The 23,312-nt window shown below is 44.6% G+C and overlaps 1 protein-coding gene and 1 non-coding gene across 6 annotated transcripts in view; one reads left to right on the plus strand and one right to left on the minus strand.

The window, feature by feature from the left end:
* Positions 1–23,312, minus strand: part of LOC110506693 (DENN domain-containing protein 5A) — a 52,507-nt gene that overhangs the window by 14,299 nt on the left and 14,896 nt on the right. For 2 of the 5 annotated variants that reach the window (XM_021586497.2, XM_036964403.1), the window contains exons 2-15: positions 16,508–16,576; positions 15,506–15,615; positions 14,650–15,349; positions 11,813–12,000; positions 9,826–10,140; positions 8,066–8,281; positions 6,075–6,309; positions 5,815–5,904; positions 4,937–5,087; positions 4,703–4,796; positions 3,456–3,587; positions 3,042–3,194; positions 2,828–2,915; positions 2,662–2,746 (exon numbers count right to left, since the gene is read on the minus strand). In XM_021586497.2, the coding sequence (XP_021442172.2) occupies positions 2,662–2,746; positions 2,828–2,915; positions 3,042–3,194; positions 3,456–3,587; positions 4,703–4,796; positions 4,937–5,087; positions 5,815–5,904; positions 6,075–6,309; positions 8,066–8,281; positions 9,826–10,140; positions 11,813–12,000; positions 14,650–15,349; positions 15,506–15,615; positions 16,508–16,576 (2,626 nt within the window). The remainder of the gene's footprint in view (positions 1–2,661; positions 2,747–2,827; positions 2,916–3,041; positions 3,195–3,455; positions 3,588–4,702; positions 4,797–4,936; positions 5,088–5,814; positions 5,905–6,074; positions 6,310–8,065; positions 8,282–9,825; positions 10,141–11,812; positions 12,001–14,649; positions 15,350–15,505; positions 15,616–16,507; positions 16,577–23,312) is intronic. The other 3 variants (XM_036964402.1, XM_021586499.2, XM_021586500.2) reach the window with 3 other exon arrangements.
* LOC118944573 lies at positions 20,102–20,156 on the plus strand. The gene has a single exon (XR_005039925.1). It is a non-coding gene; the product is annotated as a U7 small nuclear RNA (small nuclear RNA).

The raw sequence follows: 23,312 nt of genomic DNA on the forward strand, positions 1-23,312 counted from the left end.
AAGGTGGCGCTACAAAGTATTAACTTAAGGGGGCTGAATAATTTTGCACGCCCAATTTTTCAGTTTTTGATTTGTTAAAAAAGTTTGAAATATCCAATAAATGTCGTTCCACTTCATGATTGTGTCCCACTTGTTGTTGATTCTTCACAAAAAAATACAGTTTTCTATCTTTATGTTTGAAGCCTGAAATGTGGCAAAAGGTCGCAAAGTTCAAGGGGGCCGTATATACTGTATATATATATATATAATTGTTTTATTGTTGTTGTTTCCTGTTTTGCATGTTATTTTGGCATTAATACGTCTAACATATCAGTTTGCAAACAATGTAAAAAACTAAATCATTGAGTTAATAAAGCTTCATACAAACATGGTCTCTTTTTTTGCTTTCTTGAGTAAGGCATCTCCAAAATGCAGGTGTTTCAGTCTAGCTCAGTGCTTTCTGTGGTGGTGGTGGGGCAGCCAGTGAAAAATACGGAGCATAGGGTTGGTAATATTCTCTAGTTGTGCCGTGATTGGCTCCGTGTTCTGTCACTCATGGGGACACTGTGTCACTGCAAAATCTACGGGGAGAGCTCGAAAATTCAAGCTACATTAGAAGTGCCCATCAAAGAAGGCTCAAGTTCATTGGCCACAGATAAAATGACTTCTACTGTAGCTTTGAATGGACTGATCATGTCAACATCATACTTTCAAAATCTTAGATAGGAAGCTAGACAAGCAGTCATCATCATGAATCACGTCGACAATCTACTGGCAAATCCTTTTCAATCCTTGTCATATGAAGAGAAATTATAGATAAAATGTAGTGGTGCTCATCGGCCATTGGACATAAACATTACACGACAAGTTGGAAATCGCAAATTCAACAATGAATTGTTTGGAAGGAATCAGTGGCTAACTGCAAGCGCTGCAAAGCAATCACTAGCCTGCTATTCAGTGGAGTGTGTGTGTGATATGTCTGGGCTTCAGGGTCTCTTTTCCAAGCTTAAAAATATAAACATTCATGCTGTCAATCCAGCATGATTTCTGCCGCGTTCAAAACAACTGGAAACTAGGAACAAGGACATCTCAGACTTCAGTATATTCAAGACAACTGGGAAATCTGAAATAAATGAGCTCCGACTGTGAAAATACGTTTTGATTGGTTATCCAACTTGGAATTCCAAGTCGGGAACTCTGGCTTCTTTTTAGAGCTTCGACCTGAAGATCACTGATGTCAACCTTGTTTTTGATTCAACCTTGTTTTTTCACCCCGAGCTCCCAGTTGTCTTGAAAGTACCATAAATCACGAGAATACAGACTTTAATGACAAAGTTTGATGACAAAATTTGCCTACAGGGACCGCCGCACCACCTTCCTGTTCAAGCGAACACAGCACATCAAGGTCAGTCCAAAAATGTATTGTATGCTGCTGCATAAATTATGTAATATGTCAGGAAGATATGTATACTGTAGCTGAGAAAGTAACACTAAGTGTATGTTGTTTAGTAAGCTGTTAGTAGCCCATGTGCCTTACCCTAAAAATTTGGTCCCTTTCCCCCTCATACTTTAGCCTACTGTTCTGACTTGGTGGTTGTACACTTTCTTGGGCGCCCTGAAGCCTTCTTCACAGCAATTGAACCTGCTCTCCTTGAAGTTCTTGATGATCTGATAAATGGTTGTTTTAGGTGCAATCTTACTGGCAGCAATATCCTTGCCTGTGAAGCCCTTTTTGTGCAAAGCAATGATGACGGCACGTGTTTCCTTGCAGGTAACCATGGTTGACAGAGGAAGAACAATGATTAAAAAGCACCACCCTCCTTTTGAAGCTTCCAGTCTGTTATTCGAACTCAATCAGCATGACAGAGTGATCTCCAGCCTTGTCCTCGTCAACACTCACACCTGTGTTAACGAGAGAATCACTGACATGATGTCAGCTGGTCCTTTTGTGGCAGGGCTGAAATGCAGTGGAAATGTTTTTGCCGATTCAGTTCATTTGCATGGCAAAGAGGGACTTTGCAATTAATTGCAATTCATCTGATCACTCTTCCTAACATTCTGGAGTATATGCAAATTGCCATCATACAAACTGAGGCAGCAGACTTTGTGAAAATGAATATTTGTGTCATTCTCAAAACTTTTGGCCACGACTGTATATGCTGTACAGTGTGTGTGTGTGTATATATAATTAAAATAATCATAGCTGGTAATCAAGTGTTTATGCCTGCTGCAAAGCTTGAGATGCATGGCTATGAGGCTGATGTCCATATTTTTCCACTACATATGGTCCTGAATCATTGATAATATTCTGTTTAGACTGAAAGTGCTTTTTGTCAGTGAGCCACAAGATGGCAGTGAAAACACTTTGAAATCATTGCATTCTGAGGAATGACCAATCAATCATTATCTCACCTTGATTCAAAATGGTTATTTTCAAACTACGTAGAGGTACGAAGGCATACATTTGAACCACTTCTGCCGCTACAGAAGGGACAATCAACACAGACAGAATAGTATAGTATCACTCGGAACATTCCCCTTACAACCATCCATCATTTCAAGACCATATGACTTGAAATTTATATTCACGAGGATACTTGGCAAATAGTGTATATACGGTAGGCAGAGCATCTGAAGACACTGATACTGTGGTAGACCTGGTGAATGGATGAGGAGACTCACCTCATGTCCCTGATCAGGGACACCTTGAGAGGGGGCAAGGCAGCGCCAGCGTCAGACTTGCGTCTCTCTGTGTTGTGGATGAGACCTGATGATGGGGAGGAGAGAGAGGGATGTGGCTATGGCTTTACATCACCGTCCATTCATCACATTTCAACGAGTGGCTTACCTGGGGGACCCAAACCGGCTGGTGCTGCATCCGTCTTCTCTTTGCTCTCCTGATAATGGAGCAGGTGGGACCACAAGGCAGATTTACCCTGGCAGATGAAGATGGAGATGCGGGAATGAATGAATACGCATTGAATGCACCTAAATGCATATATGTGTGTTAGTGTGTATATAAACTGTTTTTAAATAATACTTGTGTGTGTGTGTGTGCTGACCTGTTTGACCTGCAGCCCGTGGCTCCAGATCCTCTCCAGCAGGTCACAGAGGGAGGCGATAAGTGTGTTCTCCTCCACACCTGTAATGCTGACCTCCCCATGACCCAGCTCCACCGCCTCCCTGCCCATCTTCTCAACCAGCATGCGCTTGGTCTGGAGGGACACACACATCACCGTACAGGGAGATTACCATCTCTGGAGGCCAGATGGTTGACACTAGAGGTGCTGGATCTCAATATCCAAGTAATAGTCTACTGCAACGGTCATTGACATCAGAATACTTCTGAGTGACATTGAAACTACTGGAGACTCACTGAAGGTGTCGTATTTCAATATCCATGCGATAGTCTACTGCAATAGTCTACTGCAATGGTTATTGCAATCGTAATATAGGAAGACTGGTAGTTACCGTACCTTATTCCTGCACTCCTTCAGCAGACCCTCCACAAACTTCCAGTTGGTCTGAGCGATGACGGAGGGGGAGAGGTTGGACAGCTTGGGCTGCCGGATGGTAGTGCCCAGGTTCCTGGCCTCCTGGATGTATTTCTGTAATGAGACAGAGAGGACAGGGTCAGACAGGGCATGGTCAGACAGGACAGGGTCATGGAAGGACAGGGTCAGAGAGGACACACATAGAGTGGCCGAAGAGTAGGCTATACACCAAGGGAGAGTAATCAATTTGGCTCAATGTTCATCATCACATAAACACAGAGGGTCACATCACTCGGCAACCAACCACAGAACGTATACAGTGCATACTGTGGATAGATTTCTGGTAACTACTACAGTGAGGGATTGATCATTCCAGAGGAGGGAGAGGGAGGAACTCTGAGTCAGTTGTATAATGAGCTGAGCTGCCTGTACTGAGGTCATTTTATGAGACGATGTGTTTCTCTCTTTTACCTTTATGACCTTAACATCCATCCTGGGAGGCGTGTCAGCGCCATGGGTTTTCTGGGATGCTGTCAAATCAATCTAAATAATGCGTTCTTAATGTGGAGTTAAGTGCACCCTAAAGTGAAACCCTAAACCTGAGAAGAAACCCTGGAAAGTGATCTGGAGTATCAGGTAAAGCTGTGATGCTAGGAGGAGGAGGAGGGAGTGAGGACCACATGGGGGGAGGGGCCATGTGGACGTGGTGTGAGGCTCAGGCCCCACCCACTGCCAACACATACCACATCCACAGTCACAGACTTTAGACAGGGCCTGAAGGACTGCGAGAGCCAGTAGTAGTCTAGAAACAGCAGGAGCTGCAGCTCCGGGAACAGACACTCCACATGCTGGGAGCGTGAGTGTGTGTGAGACGGAGAGAGAAGGAGAGAGAGAGACACCAAAGAGAGAGTGTGTGAGAGAAATAGAGTAGGTAGATGTAAGGGAGACAGTAGGTGTCAGAGGGATAGAAACAGAAACAGAAAGAGAGGTTAGGTCAAGAGAAAATAATTGAGGTATAGAGAGTAAAAGAGAAAATGGACAAACAAGACTTTAATTCAATCGTTCCAGACGTTAGATATTTAGAAGTGAACAACGCAAGCCATGAAGAAGAGTGAGGAAGAAATCAAAAAGAAACTAATGATAACACAAAAACAGATAGACAAAATCCATGTGAATATGGTTTGGGAATGTTAATCCTGTTTTTCTAGGGCTGCTTGATGTCCTCTCACCTCTCTCTGGTCGTTGTCCAAGTAAAGGTGTTCAGCGTGTTGTTTCTGTCTGTCCTTCCTCCTCCACTGTGCTGGAGCACTCCTCTTCGCCCATCTAACATACAAACAAAACAACTTCACTTAGAAAGATACGAAAGCCAAATAGCAAAGAGAGAGACAAAAACAAACATATTTTTTAAGTATTATCAATCAAAATATGTAAATCAGTCTCTCTTGAGGAGGTGTGATACTCACTTGTTGCTGACGGGTCCAGTGGAGAGCACGTCAGACTGCAGCCGGGGGAAGAAGCCGTGTTCGTAGCGACCCTGGCCAATCTTCATATCCAGCAGGTGGGGATGCAGGGCCGTGTGGTCGATCTTAACCACCCGCATCTCTATGGCCTTCTCTGGGGTGACACAGAGAGGGGAGGAGGATGAGGTACTGTCACAGCAGATCCATTAGCACCAACCGTCATGGAGGATTTAACAGTCTTATGTCATTGTTAAGCCCCTCTGTGAGTGCCTATGAGTCATAGCACTGAGGAGTCACATAGATTCACCACTCCACATCTCATCTCTGACTCCTCAACACCACACCTCCATGCTGTGAGTTATCATCACCTGACCTAGGGTTGCAAAATTCCTTTAAAGCTTATCAAAATTGTCAGGTTTTCCAGAAATCCTGGTTGGGGGATTCATGATTTCCTGCTTATTCCGTTCTGTTTCAGGGAATCTTCCAACCTGGATTTCTGGAAAAACTTGGAATTTTTGTAAAGTTATTGGAATTCTGCATCCTTAACCTGACCCAACACTCAACATCATCAGCATCAATGACAGCAGGCTACATAGTTAAGACTATTACAACGGTGTAGATAACAGTGTAATGTATTAGGTTAGTACATAACTGGTATGCATGCAATGAATCATACAATTACAGAGAGGAATTTGAAAGAATTTATAGTGAGAGGAAAGAATTCAACAGCTAAATTAATTTTGACATGAATTATTCCAGGTGCTACTGACTGTTCCCAAAGACAGAGTAGAAGAAAGACCCTGTAATCATATTGTTCCCATAATGCATCGCAAGCACAAACAATAACCCGCCACCAAGGTGAAATAAGGATGGATTATTACTAAGGTGAGCCTTGTAGATCTCTAACCCAATGGAGTGAGGTTCAGGGGAGACAAAATCAATTTTCTCATATCGCTTTTGAAGGATTTTGTCTGAAAACGAGAACAGTTACAGTTACAGTCTGTTAGCAAAGAAAGGTTCAAATAAATCAGTGTGGAAGTATTTGAGACGTGTGTCTTGAAAACATACAAGTATCTTGCACCATCTGAGACAATGATCTCCTAATAGTATAGGTGTGAAAACAGGTCTCCTCCTTTCTTACCCGCCTCGTCGATATTGGTGCAGGTCTGGTACATGGAGGTGCGCAGGGTGGGCGTGCGCACGTTCAGCATGCGGATTTTGTCCACTCGGGAGTCAAACACCCTCAACGTGTGTTCCTTGTCCTCATCATCATGGCAAAGGATCTTACTATCGATGAAGGAGGCGAACATCTGAGTCTCCAGGAAACGGGACAGGAAGGGCAGGTAGGGCTCAGGCTGGTCAGAGAGGAAGGAGGCCTGGAATCGACAAGAATCACATCACAAAATGAAGTGAGGACTCCCAGGGGCCAATTAATATGAAAAGCTTTAAAGCGCATTGAAGACTTCCACTCAAATTAATGTTTCTGAGTCTGGAGTGGGACTGCATCCCAAATGGCACCCTATTCCCTAAATCAAATCAAATCAAAGTTTATTTGTCATGTGCGCCGAATACAACAACCTTACAGTGAAATGCTTACTTACAGGCTCTAACCAATAGTGTGAAAAAAAGGTGTGTGTGTGTGTAGGTAAGTAAAGAAATAAAACAACAGTAAAAAGACATTTGAAAATAACAGTAGCAAGGCTATATACAGACACCGGTTAGTCAGGCTTATTGAGGCAGTATGTACATGTAGGTATGGTTAAAGTGACTATGCATATATGATGAACAGAGAGTAGCAGCAGCGTAAAAGAGGGGTTGGGGGGAAGCACACAATGCAAATAGTCCGGGTAACCATTTGGTTACCTGTTCAGGAGTCTTATGGCTTGGGGGTAAAACTGTTGAGAAGCCTTTTTGTCCTAGACTTGGCGCTCCGGTACAGCTTGCCATTCGGTAGTAGAGAGAACAGTCTATGACAATTTTTAAGGCCTTCCTCTAACACCACCTGGTGTAGAGGTCCTGGATGGCAGGCAGCTTTGCCCCTGTGATGTACTGGGCCGTACGCACTACCCTCTGAAGTGCCTTGCATTCGGAGGTCGAGCAATTGCCGTACCAGGCAGTGATGCAACTGGTCAGGATGCTCTCGAAGTTGCAGCTGTAGAACCTTTTGAGGGTCCCATGCCAAATCTTTTTAGTCTCCTGAGGGGGAAAAGGCTTTGTCGTGCCCTCTTCACGACTGTCTTGGTGTGTTTGGACCATTCTAGTTTGTTGTTGATGTGGACACCAAGGAACTTGAAGCTCTCAATCTGCTCCACTACAGCCCCGTCGATGAGAATGGGGGCGTGCTCGGGGGCTCCTTTTCCTGTAGTCCACAATCATCTCCTTAGTCTTGGTTACGTTGAGGGATAAAGTTGTATTCTGGCACCACCCGGCCAGGTCTCTGACCTCCTCCCTATAGGCTGTCTCGTCGTTGTCGGGGATCAGGCCTACCACTGTTGTGTTGTCTGCAAACTTAATGATGGTGTTGGAGTCGTGCCTGGCCATGCAGTCGTAGGTGAACAGGGAGTATAGGAGGGGACTGAGCACGCACCCCTGGGGAGCTCCAGTGTTGAGGATCAGTGTGGCAGATGTGTTGCTACCTACCCTCACCACCTGGGGGCGGCCCGTCAGGAGGTCCAGGATCCAGTTGCAGAGGGAGGTGTTTAGTCGAAGGTTCCTTAGCTTAGTGATAAGCTTTGAGGGCACTATGGTGTTAAACACTGAGCTGTAGTCAATGAATAGCATTCTCACATAGGTGTTCCTTTTGTCCAGGTGGGAAAGGGCAGTGTGGAGTGCAATAGAGATTGCATCATCTGCGGATCTGTTTGGGTGGTATGCAAAATGGAGTGGGTCTAGGGTTTCTGGGATAATGGCGTTGATGTGAGCCATTACTAGCCTTTCAAATCACTTCATGGCTACGGACGTGAGTGCTACGGGTCTGTAGTCATTTAGGCAGGTTGCCTTTGTGTTCTTGTGCACAAGGACTATGGTGGTCTGCATGATAGCAGACTATATTGTGCACTACTTTTGACCATATCCCTAAGGCCCCTTATCAAAAGTAGTGGACTATATAGGGAATCTAGTCTCTGATCTCACCTTGTCAAAGTTCTGCATCTGGTCCCTGTTGCTGAACCAGGACTCCTTGTCCTGGCTGGGCTGGATGACAAACACCTCGTAGTCGGCGAACATCTGGGTGAAGCGGTTGGCGAAGACCTCTCGCACCTGGATGTTGAGCTGGTGCATCTTCAGCTCCTCCTCATCACACTGCACCTTCAGGTCCTTGTTGCTGCTGGCATCCTCCCTCACATCCAACTGGAAGAGAGAGAGGGGGAAGAAACACAGTGGCTCAGGAAAACAGCACAGAAAAATAGAGAGAGTGAAAAAGAAGAAGAAAAAGAGGGGTTTGATGACAGAAGTTAAGAAAGCCATAGAGCAGGGGTCGACAACAGGGGTCACCAATATTCCCACTAATAGAAAATATAGAAATATGTGATCGCGTAATCAAGGTATGAAATTATTGTTATTATCAAATCCAATCCAATCAATGTTAGTTGTGGTCAATTTGCAGTGTTCAAATTATTAGAATTATGTTCCGGCCTCCCGACCATCCACTGTGATAAAAATCGGCCCGCGGCTGAATCTAGTTGCCTACTCCTGCAATAGAGGGTATGGGTTTCTTATCTCCATGTTAGCACAGGCTGCTGGAGCACTGATAGGGGCATGGGGGAAAAAGTCTGAGATGTATTGATTTATTGACAAAAAAACTGAAAACACACATTCCTCTGTTACAATCAAAGTGTGACACAGTTGCAGATCTCAACATGCAAGAGCAGGACAAAAGGACACAGTGAGTGAGTCACCTATACATGTACTCATAGACATGAAGATGAGTAATGGCTACGAAGCCCAGATCAGATGGCAGGGATGTGTCCTACTGAGCCCTCCTCTAATTCATCGCTCTACACCACTGATCCTAAATCAGGTGGTTACCTTAATGTGAGACATGGCCACAATGACCCTACCTGAAGCCTTACCCACGAATTGAGGAGCTAAAAGCAGACTACCAGGGCAGGCAATCTCTTCAGAGAAAGCTAATGCTAGCCCCTACTAGTCCATAAGCTGCTTACTCTGGGCTCCTACAGATATGGAGAGTTAGAGAGACCTCCTCTCGGGAGTTAAAAGCTAATTCATTCATTCACTGGTCTGTAATGTGATTCTGCTGAAACATTACCATCTATTACCAACGGCCCTCTGTGTCATGTTCAAACCAGATGGCAATTAGGTTCTGTATGGGCGCCAATTTTCTGTTGATGGCAATGTAACAGACTTCCTCCGTCACCAGGGCTGAGCACAGCACACTCGGAGCTAGCCGGCAGCAGCTTACATGGGCAGCTCATAGACTGCCTTTCCCACCACAGTATCTTTGCTCTACAAACCCCTTAGTCATTTTCAAAAGACTGTGACAGACATGCAGTATTAATCTGCAATAATCTACACTGAATATACCAAACATTAGGAACACCTTCCTATTATTGACTTGACTCTACAAGGTGTCAAGTGTTCCACAGGGATGCTGACCCATATTGCTTCCCACAGTTGTGTCGATTTGGCTGGATGTCCTTTGGGTGGTGGACCATTGTTGATACTTCAACCATCTCCTCCCCTTCATCTACACTGATTGAAGTGGATTTAACAAGTGACATCAATAAGGGATCATGGCTTTTACCTGGATTCACATGGTCAGTCTATGTCATGGAAAGAGCAGGTGCTCTTAATATTTTGTACACTCAGTGTATATGCAGACTATCTAGAATAATATGTTCCAGTCAAATGGATGACTGTGGCCCTGCTCTCACCTTCTCCAGGCTGACCCCAGTCCTCTTGACCAGGGCCTGCAGTCTAGCGATGGTCTCGTTCTCCCTCAGCAGGTAGGAGTTGAGGGGCGAGCTGGCCAGGTTGCCGTTGCGTCTGTCCGTGACCATGTCGGTGGAGCGGAAGCCCCAGTGTTTGGCCTGGCCCTGGCTGTGGAGCGGGTTCCCCTCCGGAGACACACCGAAGGCCAACAGCACCTCGGAGATCTCCTGGATGAACTCTAGCTTGTTGGGGAACAGAGGGAGGTCCTCTGGCAGCTCAATGAAGTGGTTGTCGATGTCCACGAAACACAAGTTGGCCTGGAATGACAGGTGGTCTTTTTTAGCTGTCATTGTAAACATGTCGGTGAAACAGAGAACACCAGAGAGAAGCAAACTGAGTGATAGTTATGTTCTTGTTATAGCAGAACCATTCCCACTTTTCTCCACTAGGTGGCTTAACGCAGAGCAGTACCAATTGAGGCATAAGGAGAAAAGATGTGGATGACTTCAAGAGATTAACTGAAGACAGTAATATAATGTCAACAGATACTCTGAATGGGACAAACTACTCTTTTGAAAAAGCCCTCCATTGTTGATCTGCTGCCTTTCATCTTAAAAGTATTAGGATTTAAATATAGAAATGGATGAATAAGGCAATATTGAGATTGACTTAGGTCATCAATTCACAAATTCTCAGGCTTTTTATTCATCATAGCTCTTTCCATTGGACCGGCTCCAGATGTGTAAAAGCTGGTTGCAACAGCACCCTTCCTCCAGATGTGTAAAAGCTGGTTGCAACAGCACCCTTCCTCCAGATGTGTAAAAGCTGGTTGCACACACAGCACCCTTCCTCCAGATGTGTAAAAGCTGGTTGCACACACAGCACCCTTCCTCCAGATGTGTAAAAGCTGGTTGCACACACAGCACCCTTCCTCCAGATGTGTAAAAGCTGGTTGCAACAGCACCCTTCCTCCAGATGTGTAAAAGCTGGTTGCACACACAGCACCCTTCCTCCAGATGTGTAAAAGCTGGTTGCACACACAGCACCCTTCCTCCAGATGTGTAAAAGCTGGTTGCACACACAGCACCCTTCCTCCAGATGTGTAAAAGCTGGTTGCACACACAGCACCCTTCCTCCAGGCTCTGTGTTGAAGGGCCTTTAGCAGAAATGCTGTGTACAGGAGCAAAGCAACGTGTTTTGATCAACCGTAAAAGCATGGGTAAGCTACAGCATGGTTAATGAGGGCTGTTTGTCCTCACAAAGGAAACACTCTACCCTTTGAGAACATCATTAAGAAGTAAACACAAACCCATTTTATTTAAGAACAATCATTAAGCATGAATAATGTTTAACGACAACCACTTAGCATTTATCAATGGGTTATCTAAGTAATTAATCAATCATTTAAGTAAATTGATAAAAAATTCACCTCCTTTCTCTAAATCTGGTGGAAAAACGACTGTTAATCAAAACGAAGGACAAAAACCAGCCTGGAGACCTAGGGATCGAGGGATGGTTTGTAATCTGTGATTACAAAGGCCCTGTGATTCTCTCTACAGATTAGCCAATTTCATGCCGTCACTTTGTTGGGTGTATCAGACAGCAGATGGAGATGGGGTTGGCAGGAGTGTCCAGAGGGAAGTCGTTGTTAGTATTCTCAGCACAAACACCATTCACGCATTGCAATCTGATTAGAAATGACTTGTTATTGCTCTGACAGGCTGCATTTAAAGAGGGCTGGGCTGAGGGAATCCAACTAAATGGTTTCAGCTAGAGCTGAATGTTTCCAATTAAAAAAGCCTTTTGGAGAGAAGGAATAGGGAGGATGGGAGAGGAGAGAAATTAGAAAAATGAACAAGGTAAACAACCCTTGAGAAACAATTCCATGCACAAATCTCAAAAATCTGTGTGTGTGCGTGTGTGTATGGCAGTAGCTGTGTGTATGTGTGTGCAAACATGCGTGCATAGGTGCATGAGTGTATAGGTTACCTCCTGGGGCAGCTCTAGTTTGGTGCGGTCACCCTCTCCGTTGGAGTGCAGGCCCATCAGGTAGGGCACTGGGGCATCCAGGAAGTGCAGCAGTGAGGCGGGCAGGATGGGCACATAGACATGCTGCCACTGGAAAGGGAACATTAAGGCTGTGATGCTCTCGGCCACAGTCATCAGCCTTTGGTAATCTGTCACACAAACAACAGAGGAGAGAGTCACAAACTGACTGGTTTTATATGGTCACAAAGGCTAAATGTTTTGACACCTACAGTATGCAATGTATTGTAATGTACAGGGTTAAACAGTCCACTCCAAGTCAAGTGTTTGGCATCCATGTAATCTTCCATCCAGTCCTGTTTATCTACCTTCCTTCTCTATCAGTCACAACAAGTCTACATTCAGTAGCAGCTCTGTCTTTGCTGTTCTACTGCCAAAATAACTACAAGTTCTACATTTGGCCTTCTGTTCTCCCCCATTCTCCCCCCAGAATTGGCCCTCGCCCATCTCCTCTCTCGCCAGGACAGGCCCTCTCCCTACTCCCCAGAACAGGCTCTCTCCCTTCTCCTCTCTCCCCCCAGAACAGGCCCTCTCCACTCTCCCTCCAGAAAAGGCCCTCTTCTCTCTACCCCCAGAACGGCTCTGTCCCCTCTCCTCTTTCCCCCGAGAACAGGCCCCCTTCTCTCTCTCCCCAGAACAGGCCCTCTCCCCTCTCCTCTCTCCCCCCAGAACAGGCCCTCTCCCCTCTGCCCCAAACAGACCCTCTCCCCCCAGAACAGGCACTCTCCCAGGCCGGGTCTCCCCCTCGTTGGGCCACCTCTCCCAGGACCTGGGCCAGGGACTCAGAGACAGGAATACTAATCTAGCCTGTCTGCTAGTGCTCTGACCTTGCCTGGTGAACAACAGGCCTTTTCAGAGCATGATACCACCTTCCTGAGAAAAACCACAAACAGACAGACACACACACACACACACGCATGCATGCAAATGCAAGGACGTGTGCACAAACAAACACATGAAAGTACACACACACACAAACACACAAATGCATGCACACACACACAAATGACACCACAGTATCATACACACACAGGCCTTGCCAACAGCTAATCTGGTCTAAGAGAAAACAAACTCTTTAAAAGGGTCATTCATCAGATATTCAACTGGGGGAAATCTAATGAGCTTCAGTGTTGGCGTAGTCCTCCACTTGTCCACCCCTCTGTTGCGCTGCTTCCCACAAGGCCTTTCCAAGACGAATAAGGTCATCGGAACCTATTTGAGTGCTTTGCTAACAGAATGAGAGCTCTATATACAGACTACTAACATGCAGGCCAGGTAGGGGAAATGGCAAGCTTCCAATGATCTACTTGAAGATATGGGAAAAACAGCAGCAGATGCTCGTTTCAACGAGGATTCATGTACTGTATGTGGGAAAGACACAGGCCAGGCCAGGGCCTATGTATCTGAGTTATGAATTATGCCTCTATTTTTAGAACAGACCCTCTCCAGTCAGCTAATTTTTAGTATGGGGCATCACTTGCCTCAGCCTATGCAGCTTTAACTAACGACACCCTGTCCCTGCTCGGTGGAAAGCTCGCAGGTTCACACTCCAGAAAACACTCCTCAGCACACATCCTGCAATGAGCCTTCTGGAGAAAAAAAGGGATGATGTCATCTCCAACCAATCATCTTTATCCTGCATCAGTGACTGCGTCCTCCTCCTTATCCTCCTGCAAGGGTTGCCTAGCAACACCACAGCATTGCTCCTCTCGCCCCTGGCGTTTTATAAACAATTTGCCTTTTCCCTGTCTCCGTAATGGATCCTATCAACACGCCAGCTCCCCAATCCTGAAACAATCTTCCTGCTGCACTCCACTGACTCTGATCAAAGTCAATCTCAGTGTGCTTCCATGGAGGAGGAATACGCCATTCTGTATAAAAAGCTAATTTTCTTTTCAAAACCTCCAACATTAGTCCCTGAACAAAACAATTCCTGATTGGAGCTGATTTATTATGTAAAATACTGTTTCTTTTCACACATAGTAGAAGACCTGTTTCTATCAATTCTGTAGATCACATTTTTCTATGTGCCAAATGACATGTGTCATATCTAAATATCTCTCATTCCTCACAAAAAAAGTCCTCTTGAATGTGTCCCTATTCACTGACAATCTCTCGCAGTGTGGGCCATGAGCAGGGGGAAACAAAGAGGGCCTGATCACAGCACACACACTGCTGCTGCAAAACAGCCTGTTTACCCCAGCAACTCACACCAGCACACACACACCAGATATACACACACACACAAGCTAGGCCTGAGTTGAGAGCCCATGAGGAGAAACTAACATTTACATAAGCTAGGAAGAACACAGCTTTCCTTAAAGGTCCAATACAGCCGTTTTTATCTCAATATCAAATAACTTCTGGGTAACAATGAAGTACCTTACTGTAATTGTTTTCAATTAAAATGGTCAACAATATATATACAAAAATAGCTTCTTAGCAAAGGGTAATGTCTCAAGCAAGAAGTTTGCTAGGACCATTATAATTTTCACTATGTCACAGTATTATTACAACCTCATAGTGTGGAAATATATATAAAACACTGGACAATTGAGTTTTTGACTGCACTAGGCCTTTAATGGAATCGCAGGATAGTTTATTTAATCTGCCTGGATAACAGTTCCAATGAACATACCGAAGGTCCTAACCACAACTGTTATTTCTGATTTCTGTTGACATAACAAATCCCAATCCTTTCTAAAAGCGATGGGGACAATAGACAGGAAACCACAGAAAGCTCAGCAGATCAGAGAGAAAGATCCTAAGTAAGGACTTACGCTGTGAGTAGAGCAGGATCTGGATCTCCAACAGGGCACAGGTAAACAGCTGGAGGACGTTCTCCACCCCCAGCAGCTCAAACACCTGGCTGATAGGGAAGTCAAAGAGAGGCAGCTCTGCCGTGCTGGGCCTCTGGCACACCACTGGGCCATACACCCCCGAGAACTTCAGGGAGCGCCCAGCGGGAGGCAGGGGCACCTCGTACAGGATGTTGTAGACGTAGCTCTCCAAGGGGAGGGGTGGGGGCTGGGGGGAGGAGACGGCCTGGTGGAGCTGCTGGAGCACCTTCCTGCAGGCCTGGGGGAAGGCCATGGGCGCGATGAGGCAGATGCACTTGGACACGTAGAGCGTGTCGCGGCTGATGTCGTAGGAGTTGAAGCGCTGCAGCCGGGAGATGGAGGGCGTGGGGAGGAGCGTGTGTTGGGGGTGGGGGTTGAGAGGGTGGGGATGGAGGTGGCGTTGGTCCTCAGGGCACCGCGGGGTGGTGGGGGTGTGCAGGATGTCGTATTGTTCGGCATTGTGCATGTGGTACAGGGTCTGCATGGCGCTGCAGATCTGCTTGCTGGTCACCTCCTCGTAGAAAGTGAGGGCAAAGCCGTACGTCCGCGAGCCGTCCTCCCGCGTGATGATGAAGGAGTGGAACTGAGGCTCACGTGTGTCCGCCTGCGTGCGGAAGGCCAGACCCTTTGGCATACACAGCTGAGAGAGCAGGTAATAGATCAGGTTAGTCGATCTGTAAAATGATACAGGTTCTAATCCATAATGATATACAGATGTAAACCCTGGAAACAGAAATGGGTGTAGCTTCAAATAAAATACACTTTGTGTTAGTTACACATTCTGCAGTTCCCTTACCATGCCAACGGCATCCTGGTCAAAGGGACTCCACTCCACATTCTCTGGGTAGTGTGCTAGAACTTTGGATTTAAAGGTTCTCCGCAGTGGACTCTGCTCAAAATTCTCACCTGAAAGAGAGGAAGAAATAGAGGGACAGAGAAAAAGACAGAAGGAAAAAGAGAGAGCAAAAAATTCAGGACTCCGGGCCCAAAGTGCAACAGAAGCGCAAAATGATGCAGAGGCCCAATCAGAAGCAGACTTGAGGCACAAGACAACCCTCTTCACAGGAAATAGGAAGTGAGCACAGTGGTCTGGAGAGAAAGGCTGTATTGCATCATGTAAAGCTGTCAACAGCATCCTGTACTGGGTCAGTGAAGGAAAGTAACCGCTGCCAAAGAGGTCAAATAGTCAGATAATAATAATGGTTTTGTTTGTATAAATCTATTCAGAAAAAGACAATAATTGTTGCTTGTAAGAAAACAAACTTTGACACATAGGATTACCAGTAAAGTGACAGCTTTTATGGCAATACAGGCAAAGCAACCCACAAAACAATCAATCAATTAAACAAACCAACACAAATTAAATTGATTCAGATCCACAATGAAAGCAGAAGTGATGCACACACCAAGACATGATTGATAAGTCATTCAGAGTGGAAGGGGAGAGAACACATTGGCCAAGCAACACCAGCTCTGGTACATGTAGGTAGAACTGGGTGTGTGAGAGGTAGAGACGCAGTGATTGTCAAACAGATTGGCTTGTTGTTCAGTAGCTAGCTTCCAAAAGAGGAGGTAAAGGTAGAGGAGGAGGAGGGGGATGAGGAGAGAGGAGGAGGAGGAGAGAGGGAGGAAGGACATACGGAAAAGTGCTTGCAGAGTTCCCCTCACCTGTACAGAACTGAGTTCTCAGAAACATTACAAATCAACAAAAGGAGAGTGCTGTGAAACAAGGGCGTGTCAGGTTAAAAGAGCAAGCGGAGGTGAGGTCATTCTGAGGAGGGGGGCTGGTGGGGGTTACCTTCATCTGCACTCGCCAATCCTCTGGCCCCATCTCTGAATTTAGTAGCCTCTATATACTGGCATAAAGCTACACAACAGATAAAACAACAGTAATTAATCACATGGCTACCTCTGAGTACCGCATCATTTCTCAATATGTGCATACACAGCAGGAGTTACTCAGGACAGAAGGGTTCTGACAGTGTTCTCCTATAGGTGAGAGAAACACTGAGGGAACAACACATCATCTTCATGTGTGTATGGAGGAACAGAGGTTTCTGTTAGGTTCAGGTTTCTGTCAAGTTTCTGTCTAAACCAGCTGGGTGTGTTGTCAGAGAATGATGTGTGTTGCTGTAGCAATGCAGTGCTCTCCTCTCCAAAGCCCATGATTAATCCCTGTTGTCAGTGCTATTCTGTGGATTATGATATTACAGTGAACACACTTGAAGAACTGTATCTGTGTGTTATAATACATGAGGGAATATGATCAGGCCTGTGCTGGTTCTGAAGGAAGCAACACAGTGTAACTTACGAAGAATGAGATCATTTAAAAACACCTGAGAGGATTGTGGACGATCCAAAAAAACACACATTAACTGTAGTGTTTCAGAACAAGTGGAATGTGGCAGACACCGGGCTATAAAAAAGAAACTAGGGTACTGAACAAAGAAAGTAATTGTTAAACAATAAGTTATCCTGATAGTATTAAAAAATATGTGCTCGGCTGTAAGTCAAAGTTATGAATGACACACATTCTTCCCTGTATGGTCATAACAGTGCATTGTCCCATGGAGTCTTGTATTGAAAAAGGCCTGGCAGCCCAGACATCCGTCTCCATTCTATTCTGTTGCCTTTGTCTTTCTCTAGTCAAAGCTATGAACAAACATGTTCTTGATTGCCTGAGGTAGAAGTCGGTAGATCATGTGTATCCTAAGACAGTCCGTGGGAGATCATAATAAGACTCTCTAGACTAGAGGTCGACTGATTAATCGGAATGACCGATTAATTAGGGCCGATTTCAAGTTTTCATAACAATCGGAAATCGGTATTTTTGGGCGTTGATTTTTTAAATATTTTTTATATACCTTTATTTAACTAGGCAAGTCAGTTAAGAACACATTCTTATTCTCAATGACGGCCTAGGAACTGTGGGTTAACTGCTTTGTTCAGGGGCAGAATGACAGATTTTCACCTTGTCAGCTCGGGGGATTCAATCTTGCAACCTTACAGTTAACTAGTCCAACCGTCTAACCACCTGCCTCTCATTGCACTCCACGAGGAGCCTGCCTGTTACGTGAATGCAGTAGAAGTCAAGGTAAGTTGCTAACTAGCATTAAACTTATCTTATAAAAAACAATCAATCAGTCATAATCACTAGTTATAACTACACATGGTTGATGATATTACTAGTTTATCTAGCGTGTCCTGCGTTGCGCTGGGGGATGATTTAACAAAAGCACATTTGCGAGCACAATCGTTGGACGACTGTACCTAACCATAAACACCAATGCCTTTCTTAAAATCAATACACAGAAGTATATATTTTTAAACCTGCATATTTAGCTAAAAGAAATCCAGTTTAGCAGGCAATATTAACCAGGTGAAATTGTGTCATTTCTCTTGCGTTCATTGCACGCAGAGTCAGGGTATATGCAACAGTTTGGGCAGCCTGGCTCATTGCAAACTAAGTTGCTAGAATTTTACGTAATTATGACATACATTGAAGGTTGTGCAATGTAACAAGAATATTTAGACTTATAGATGCCATCCATTAGATAAAATACAGAACGGTTCCGTATTTCACTGAAATAATAAACGTTTTGTTTTCGAAATGATAGTTTCCGGATTCGATCATATTAATGACCAAAGGCTCGTATTTCTGTGTGTTATTATGTTATAATTAAGTCTGATTTGATAGAGCAGTCTGACTGAGCAGCAGCAGGCCCGTAATCATTCATTCAAACAGCACTTTCGTGCGTTTTGCCAGCAGCTCTTCACAAGCACAGCGCTGTTTATGACTTCAAGCCTATCAGCCTAATGGCTGGTGTAACCGATGTGAAATGGCTAGCTAATTAGCTGGGTGCGCGCTAATACTGTTTCAAACGTCACTCGCTTTTAGATTTGGAGTAGTTATTCCCCTTGCGCTGCAAGGGCCGCGGCTTTTGTGGAGCGATGGGTAACGATGCTTCGAGTGTGGCTGTTGTCGATGTGTTCCTGGTTCGAGCCCAGGTAGGGGCGAGGAGAGGGACGGAAGCTATACTGTTACACTGGCAATGCTATAGTGCCTATAAGAACATCCAATAGTCAAAGGTATATGAAATACAAATGGTATAGAGAGAAATAGTCCTATAAATACTATATTAACTACAACCTAAAACCTCTTACCTTGGAATATTGAAGTCTCATGTTAAAAGGAACCACCAACTTTCATATGTTCTCATGTTCTGAGCAAGGAACTTAAACGTTAGCTTTTTTACACGGCACATATTTTACATGGCACATGTTACTTTCTTCTCCAACACTTTGATTTTGTATTATTTAAAACAAATTGAATATGTTTCATAATTTATTTGAGGCTAAATTGATTTTATTGATGTTTTATATCAAGTTAAAATAAGTGTTAATTCAGTATTGTTGTAATTGTCAATATTACAAATAAATACATTTTTAAAAATCGTCCGATTAATCGGTATCGGCTTTTTTGGTCATCCAATAATCGGTATCGCCGTTGAAAAATCATAATCAGTTGACCTCTATTAGAGATTACACTTCCTCTTCTAATTGTAATGTGGGGAGTTCAAAATAATGAAAAACAATCTACCAAATCTATTCATTTTAAAATGTTGATTACCTTTTGCAACAGTTAACAAGTTGTCCCAGATGAATGATGCAGTGCCCCCCCTTGGGCCAATAGAGATATCGCGTCTCACTAACACTTCAGTTAATTACTATAGCTCCCACCTTTGACCAATCAATGTAATTTTGTAAATGCCGGATCTCTATGGCAAGACGCATCATTCACCCAAGTTTAGTCAAAATCGTCCCAGTGCTGTCTGAGATATTGTGTGACTAACGTACAAATGGACAGACACAGATCCACAGTCCCCTCCCCAATTTCATTGTGGGGGACAATTGTCATTCACCTGATGATAAGGCAAGACGTTATTTAACATTTTTTTTGCAAACATATGATGGGGGGTCTTGGGGCACTGGTTTCCCTGGGAGGGGGTACCTGGGCAAGAAAATCGTGGCTGTAGAATGAACTGCTTAATCTGCTGTTTACTTTCACGTCCATAGCCTAGAATCCTGGGCTGGAAACTAGGCCAGGAATGTGAACAATTAGACTAGCCAAACAATGGAGTGGTATGTCAACAATACTAGGCACAATCAGACAGGAGACAAACAGAGAGCACAGAGAACATGGCATTCATCATGCTATCTATCCAGTCATGAAAACCTGGCTACTGTACAACTATAAGTCTATTCATATGTTAATGTTGAATTTGCATATACCCCACCCACTCCCCTCCCCCATATCCCATTGTATGCCATCCATGACCGAGAAACGTACATGCCAAATAGAGTCCATATCATTATTTCCTAACAAATCATGGAAAATTTGCTCTTTTAGTATTTGTCCTGTAGGTTTCCTCAGTGAGGAAGCCCCCAAAACTACATTGAAGAAAAAATACTGAAAATATTATGCGGAAGTTAGTATAATGCATGTTATATAATGTGCCACAAAACACATTATACATCACTGTATAAGTTAATGTTAAGGCTGGTTTTCCTTGTTATGTAGTTACCTCTGGATACTGTACAAGGCAGCCAAGAAAAAAGCCAAGAAAAAAGTGATCAATTGACACTCTTGTTTAACAAGCATTTGTGGGTGTTAAAAAGACACTGTTATGGGCCACTGAATTGATTATTTCTCTGCCATGAGGCCTAGTACACATGCCTACGCACACACAGTACTGGTCTCATCCATGGACTTCCCAAAGTTACAAGTACTAGGCCACTGTCCTCGCTTGCAACACTCACTACCGAGTTGCAAACTGACTCTGCAAGCAACACCATTACAATAATTGTTCGTCAGGAGCTTCATGAAATGGGTTTCCATGGCAGAGCAGCTACACACAAGCCTAAGATCACCATACGCAATACAAACTGTCGGCTGGAGTGGTGTAAAGCTTGCCGCCATTGGACTCTCCGCTCTCTCTCTCTAGTCCTGCGTGCCAGGGACTGCCTCCAGAACAGACCCCCTCCTGTGCTCAACCTACATACCATTCCTAGTGCCATCACGGCCAACTGAGCTGAGGATGGAATGACTCAGGAGAGCAGAGATGCCTCGTGCCTCTCAGTTATCAGATTGCTTAGCTCGTTATCATCACAGCAGAACATTCATGCAGACATCGCTAACATATCAAAAACCGATCGCAACAAAGACACCATGATCTTCTCACTGAGTGAGCCTAGCCAAAAATGCAGCAAAGCTATGGGCCATTTGGCTCATTCACACAGAGGAGAGACAGCTTATTTTTATGTTATTCACAGCCTTCAGAGCAAGGCCTCCCTCTGAAATACCCATGAGTGTTTTTCTACTCCATTAACTGGGCCTGTTGGGATTCCACACACAAATGCCCAACGCCGCGCCACAGCAGAATTCATTATTTACACACGGTCGTGAGAACAAAAAACCTGCACACTGCTGAGAGAGTGCATAAACAAGAAACAGAGGAAGAAGACAGACACTACTGCATTCTAAGTACTATATCCATATCCCCCAATACCATGGGCATGAGCATTCCCATCTTTCATCAGGAGAGGAGATGATGGAGAGAGAAGGTGCTTTATTTAACTCGCTGCGACCGCCAGATGGATGGGGTTTGAATGTTAGCAGCGATTCCACTGGTACTTAGCGCAAACTCCACCCACCTGGTGTGCCGTTGAACTCAATCAAGTGCCCAACACGGCACCATGTTCTTGAGCATGAGGCGCCTTCAGAGCAAACCCACCTCTCAGGACAATGGATTATCCTATTGGGTATTACTACACCACATCAGACGTCACACTGACATAAAGATGAGGGAGGCCAGCAGCCTCGTCTCACAGCGCAATCTGTCCACAAGGCGGCTGTATAAGAAAACATGACAGAGCAGAGATGAATGGTATAGGGGTAGAGGATCTAGGGGTTTAATCACCTCCTTGAATGAGAAATAAGAAAGGGCATACTTCTAACATATGGAGCAGAGCTTAGTAAATCAGCCCTGTTGATTAACAGCCACCAGTAACTCTTTAAGCCAAGGGGACAAGACGGGTAATGAGTGACTGCTCCATCTATCCAAGACACTTGTATGGATGGGGATTTCAAATCCTCTATATTATACCAGTCACTGGCCATGTATAACTGAGTGGACTGAGATGGATGGGTTCACTCCATGTTGACTCCAGCAGCATAACGGCAGGCGAATAGTAAGACAGACAGGGAGCAGGCGGCAGAGAAGCTTTCCTGTGAGAATGGGATGCGTAGCTAAACACCTGGAGACGCACAGCTGTAGAACCATTTGTTTACACATATCTGAGATAATCGTGGGGAAAACCAGTAGTCCTCTTTTCATACAGCACACCTGACTGATGTCTCAATGTACTGTATCAGTGGAGGAATCTCATACAGAATAATGCAAATTGTTGTTCTGATATCTTTTAAAATGCCTAGGGGGCTTCCTATATCAGGACACCTACTGGACAAACACTAAGAGGTCATCATTTTGACTGGGACCTTAAGAGAAAGCACAAAGCTTCATGCCCTCTACCCCTTATTCTTCCATTGTCAGTTAATCAGAACAGGATCCTTGCATTTCTTTGAGGACCATTCATTACGGTCTGCTACTTCACTTCAAAAGTACCAGGTAAGTATGTACCTTACTGGCACTACTTTATTATAGCACTAAGGGTGGTATGCCTATGCTGCACATAGTAAATAGACTACCATGACCCATGTTCCTATGTTGGCTGTCTATATAAAAGTTATCAAAATGTACTATCGTTCACATTCAAGGATATCATACCCATTTTTCCTTTGAATGTATTTCATGGAATTTACTGTACACTATTCAGAAATGTAATAATACATGCAGCCATTTCACACCCACAACACAACACATCTGAAAAGGGGACAGCTCTCATACATTTGTGTAAGGGGGGACATGTTTAATACAGTGGACCACAGAGTTCCAGGAGTATGTAGTATGAATGCTGGACACAGGATAAATGAACAAGTATTCTTTCACAGTGTAAATGGGTGATACCTGTATCAGGAAACTTACTGGACAAATAATAAAATAGCTAATTCTCCAAACCTCAATGTGGCATCAGGGTGGCATGCCTACATAACACATAGGCACATGGGTCATGGTTGTCCATGTTACATGGTGGGGGCGTGTCATATGCAAATTAGGTTAAAATGACCCCAACGATACACACAACTAGGGGAGGGAGACTACGCGAGACTAGCGCTCGCTCACACAACGCCATCAACGTCTGCAATTGTGAGGCCGGTTGGACATACTGCCAAATTCTCTTAAAACAATTTTGGAAGGGGGTTATGGTAGAGAAATTAACATTAAATTATCTGGCAACAGCTCTGATGGACGTTCCTGCAGTCAGCATGCCAATTCCCCCCTACCTCAAAACTTGAGATGTCTGTGGCATTGTGTTGTGTGACAAAATGGCACATTAAAGAAAAGCCTTTTATTGTCCCCAGCACAAGGTGCACCTTTGTAATGATCATGCTGTTTAATCAGCTTCTTGATATTCCACACCTG

Source organism: Oncorhynchus mykiss, chromosome 26, assembly GCF_013265735.2.
Source record: "Oncorhynchus mykiss isolate Arlee chromosome 26, USDA_OmykA_1.1, whole genome shotgun sequence".
In the NCBI taxonomy this organism is placed as follows: domain Eukaryota; kingdom Metazoa; phylum Chordata; class Actinopteri; order Salmoniformes; family Salmonidae; genus Oncorhynchus; species Oncorhynchus mykiss.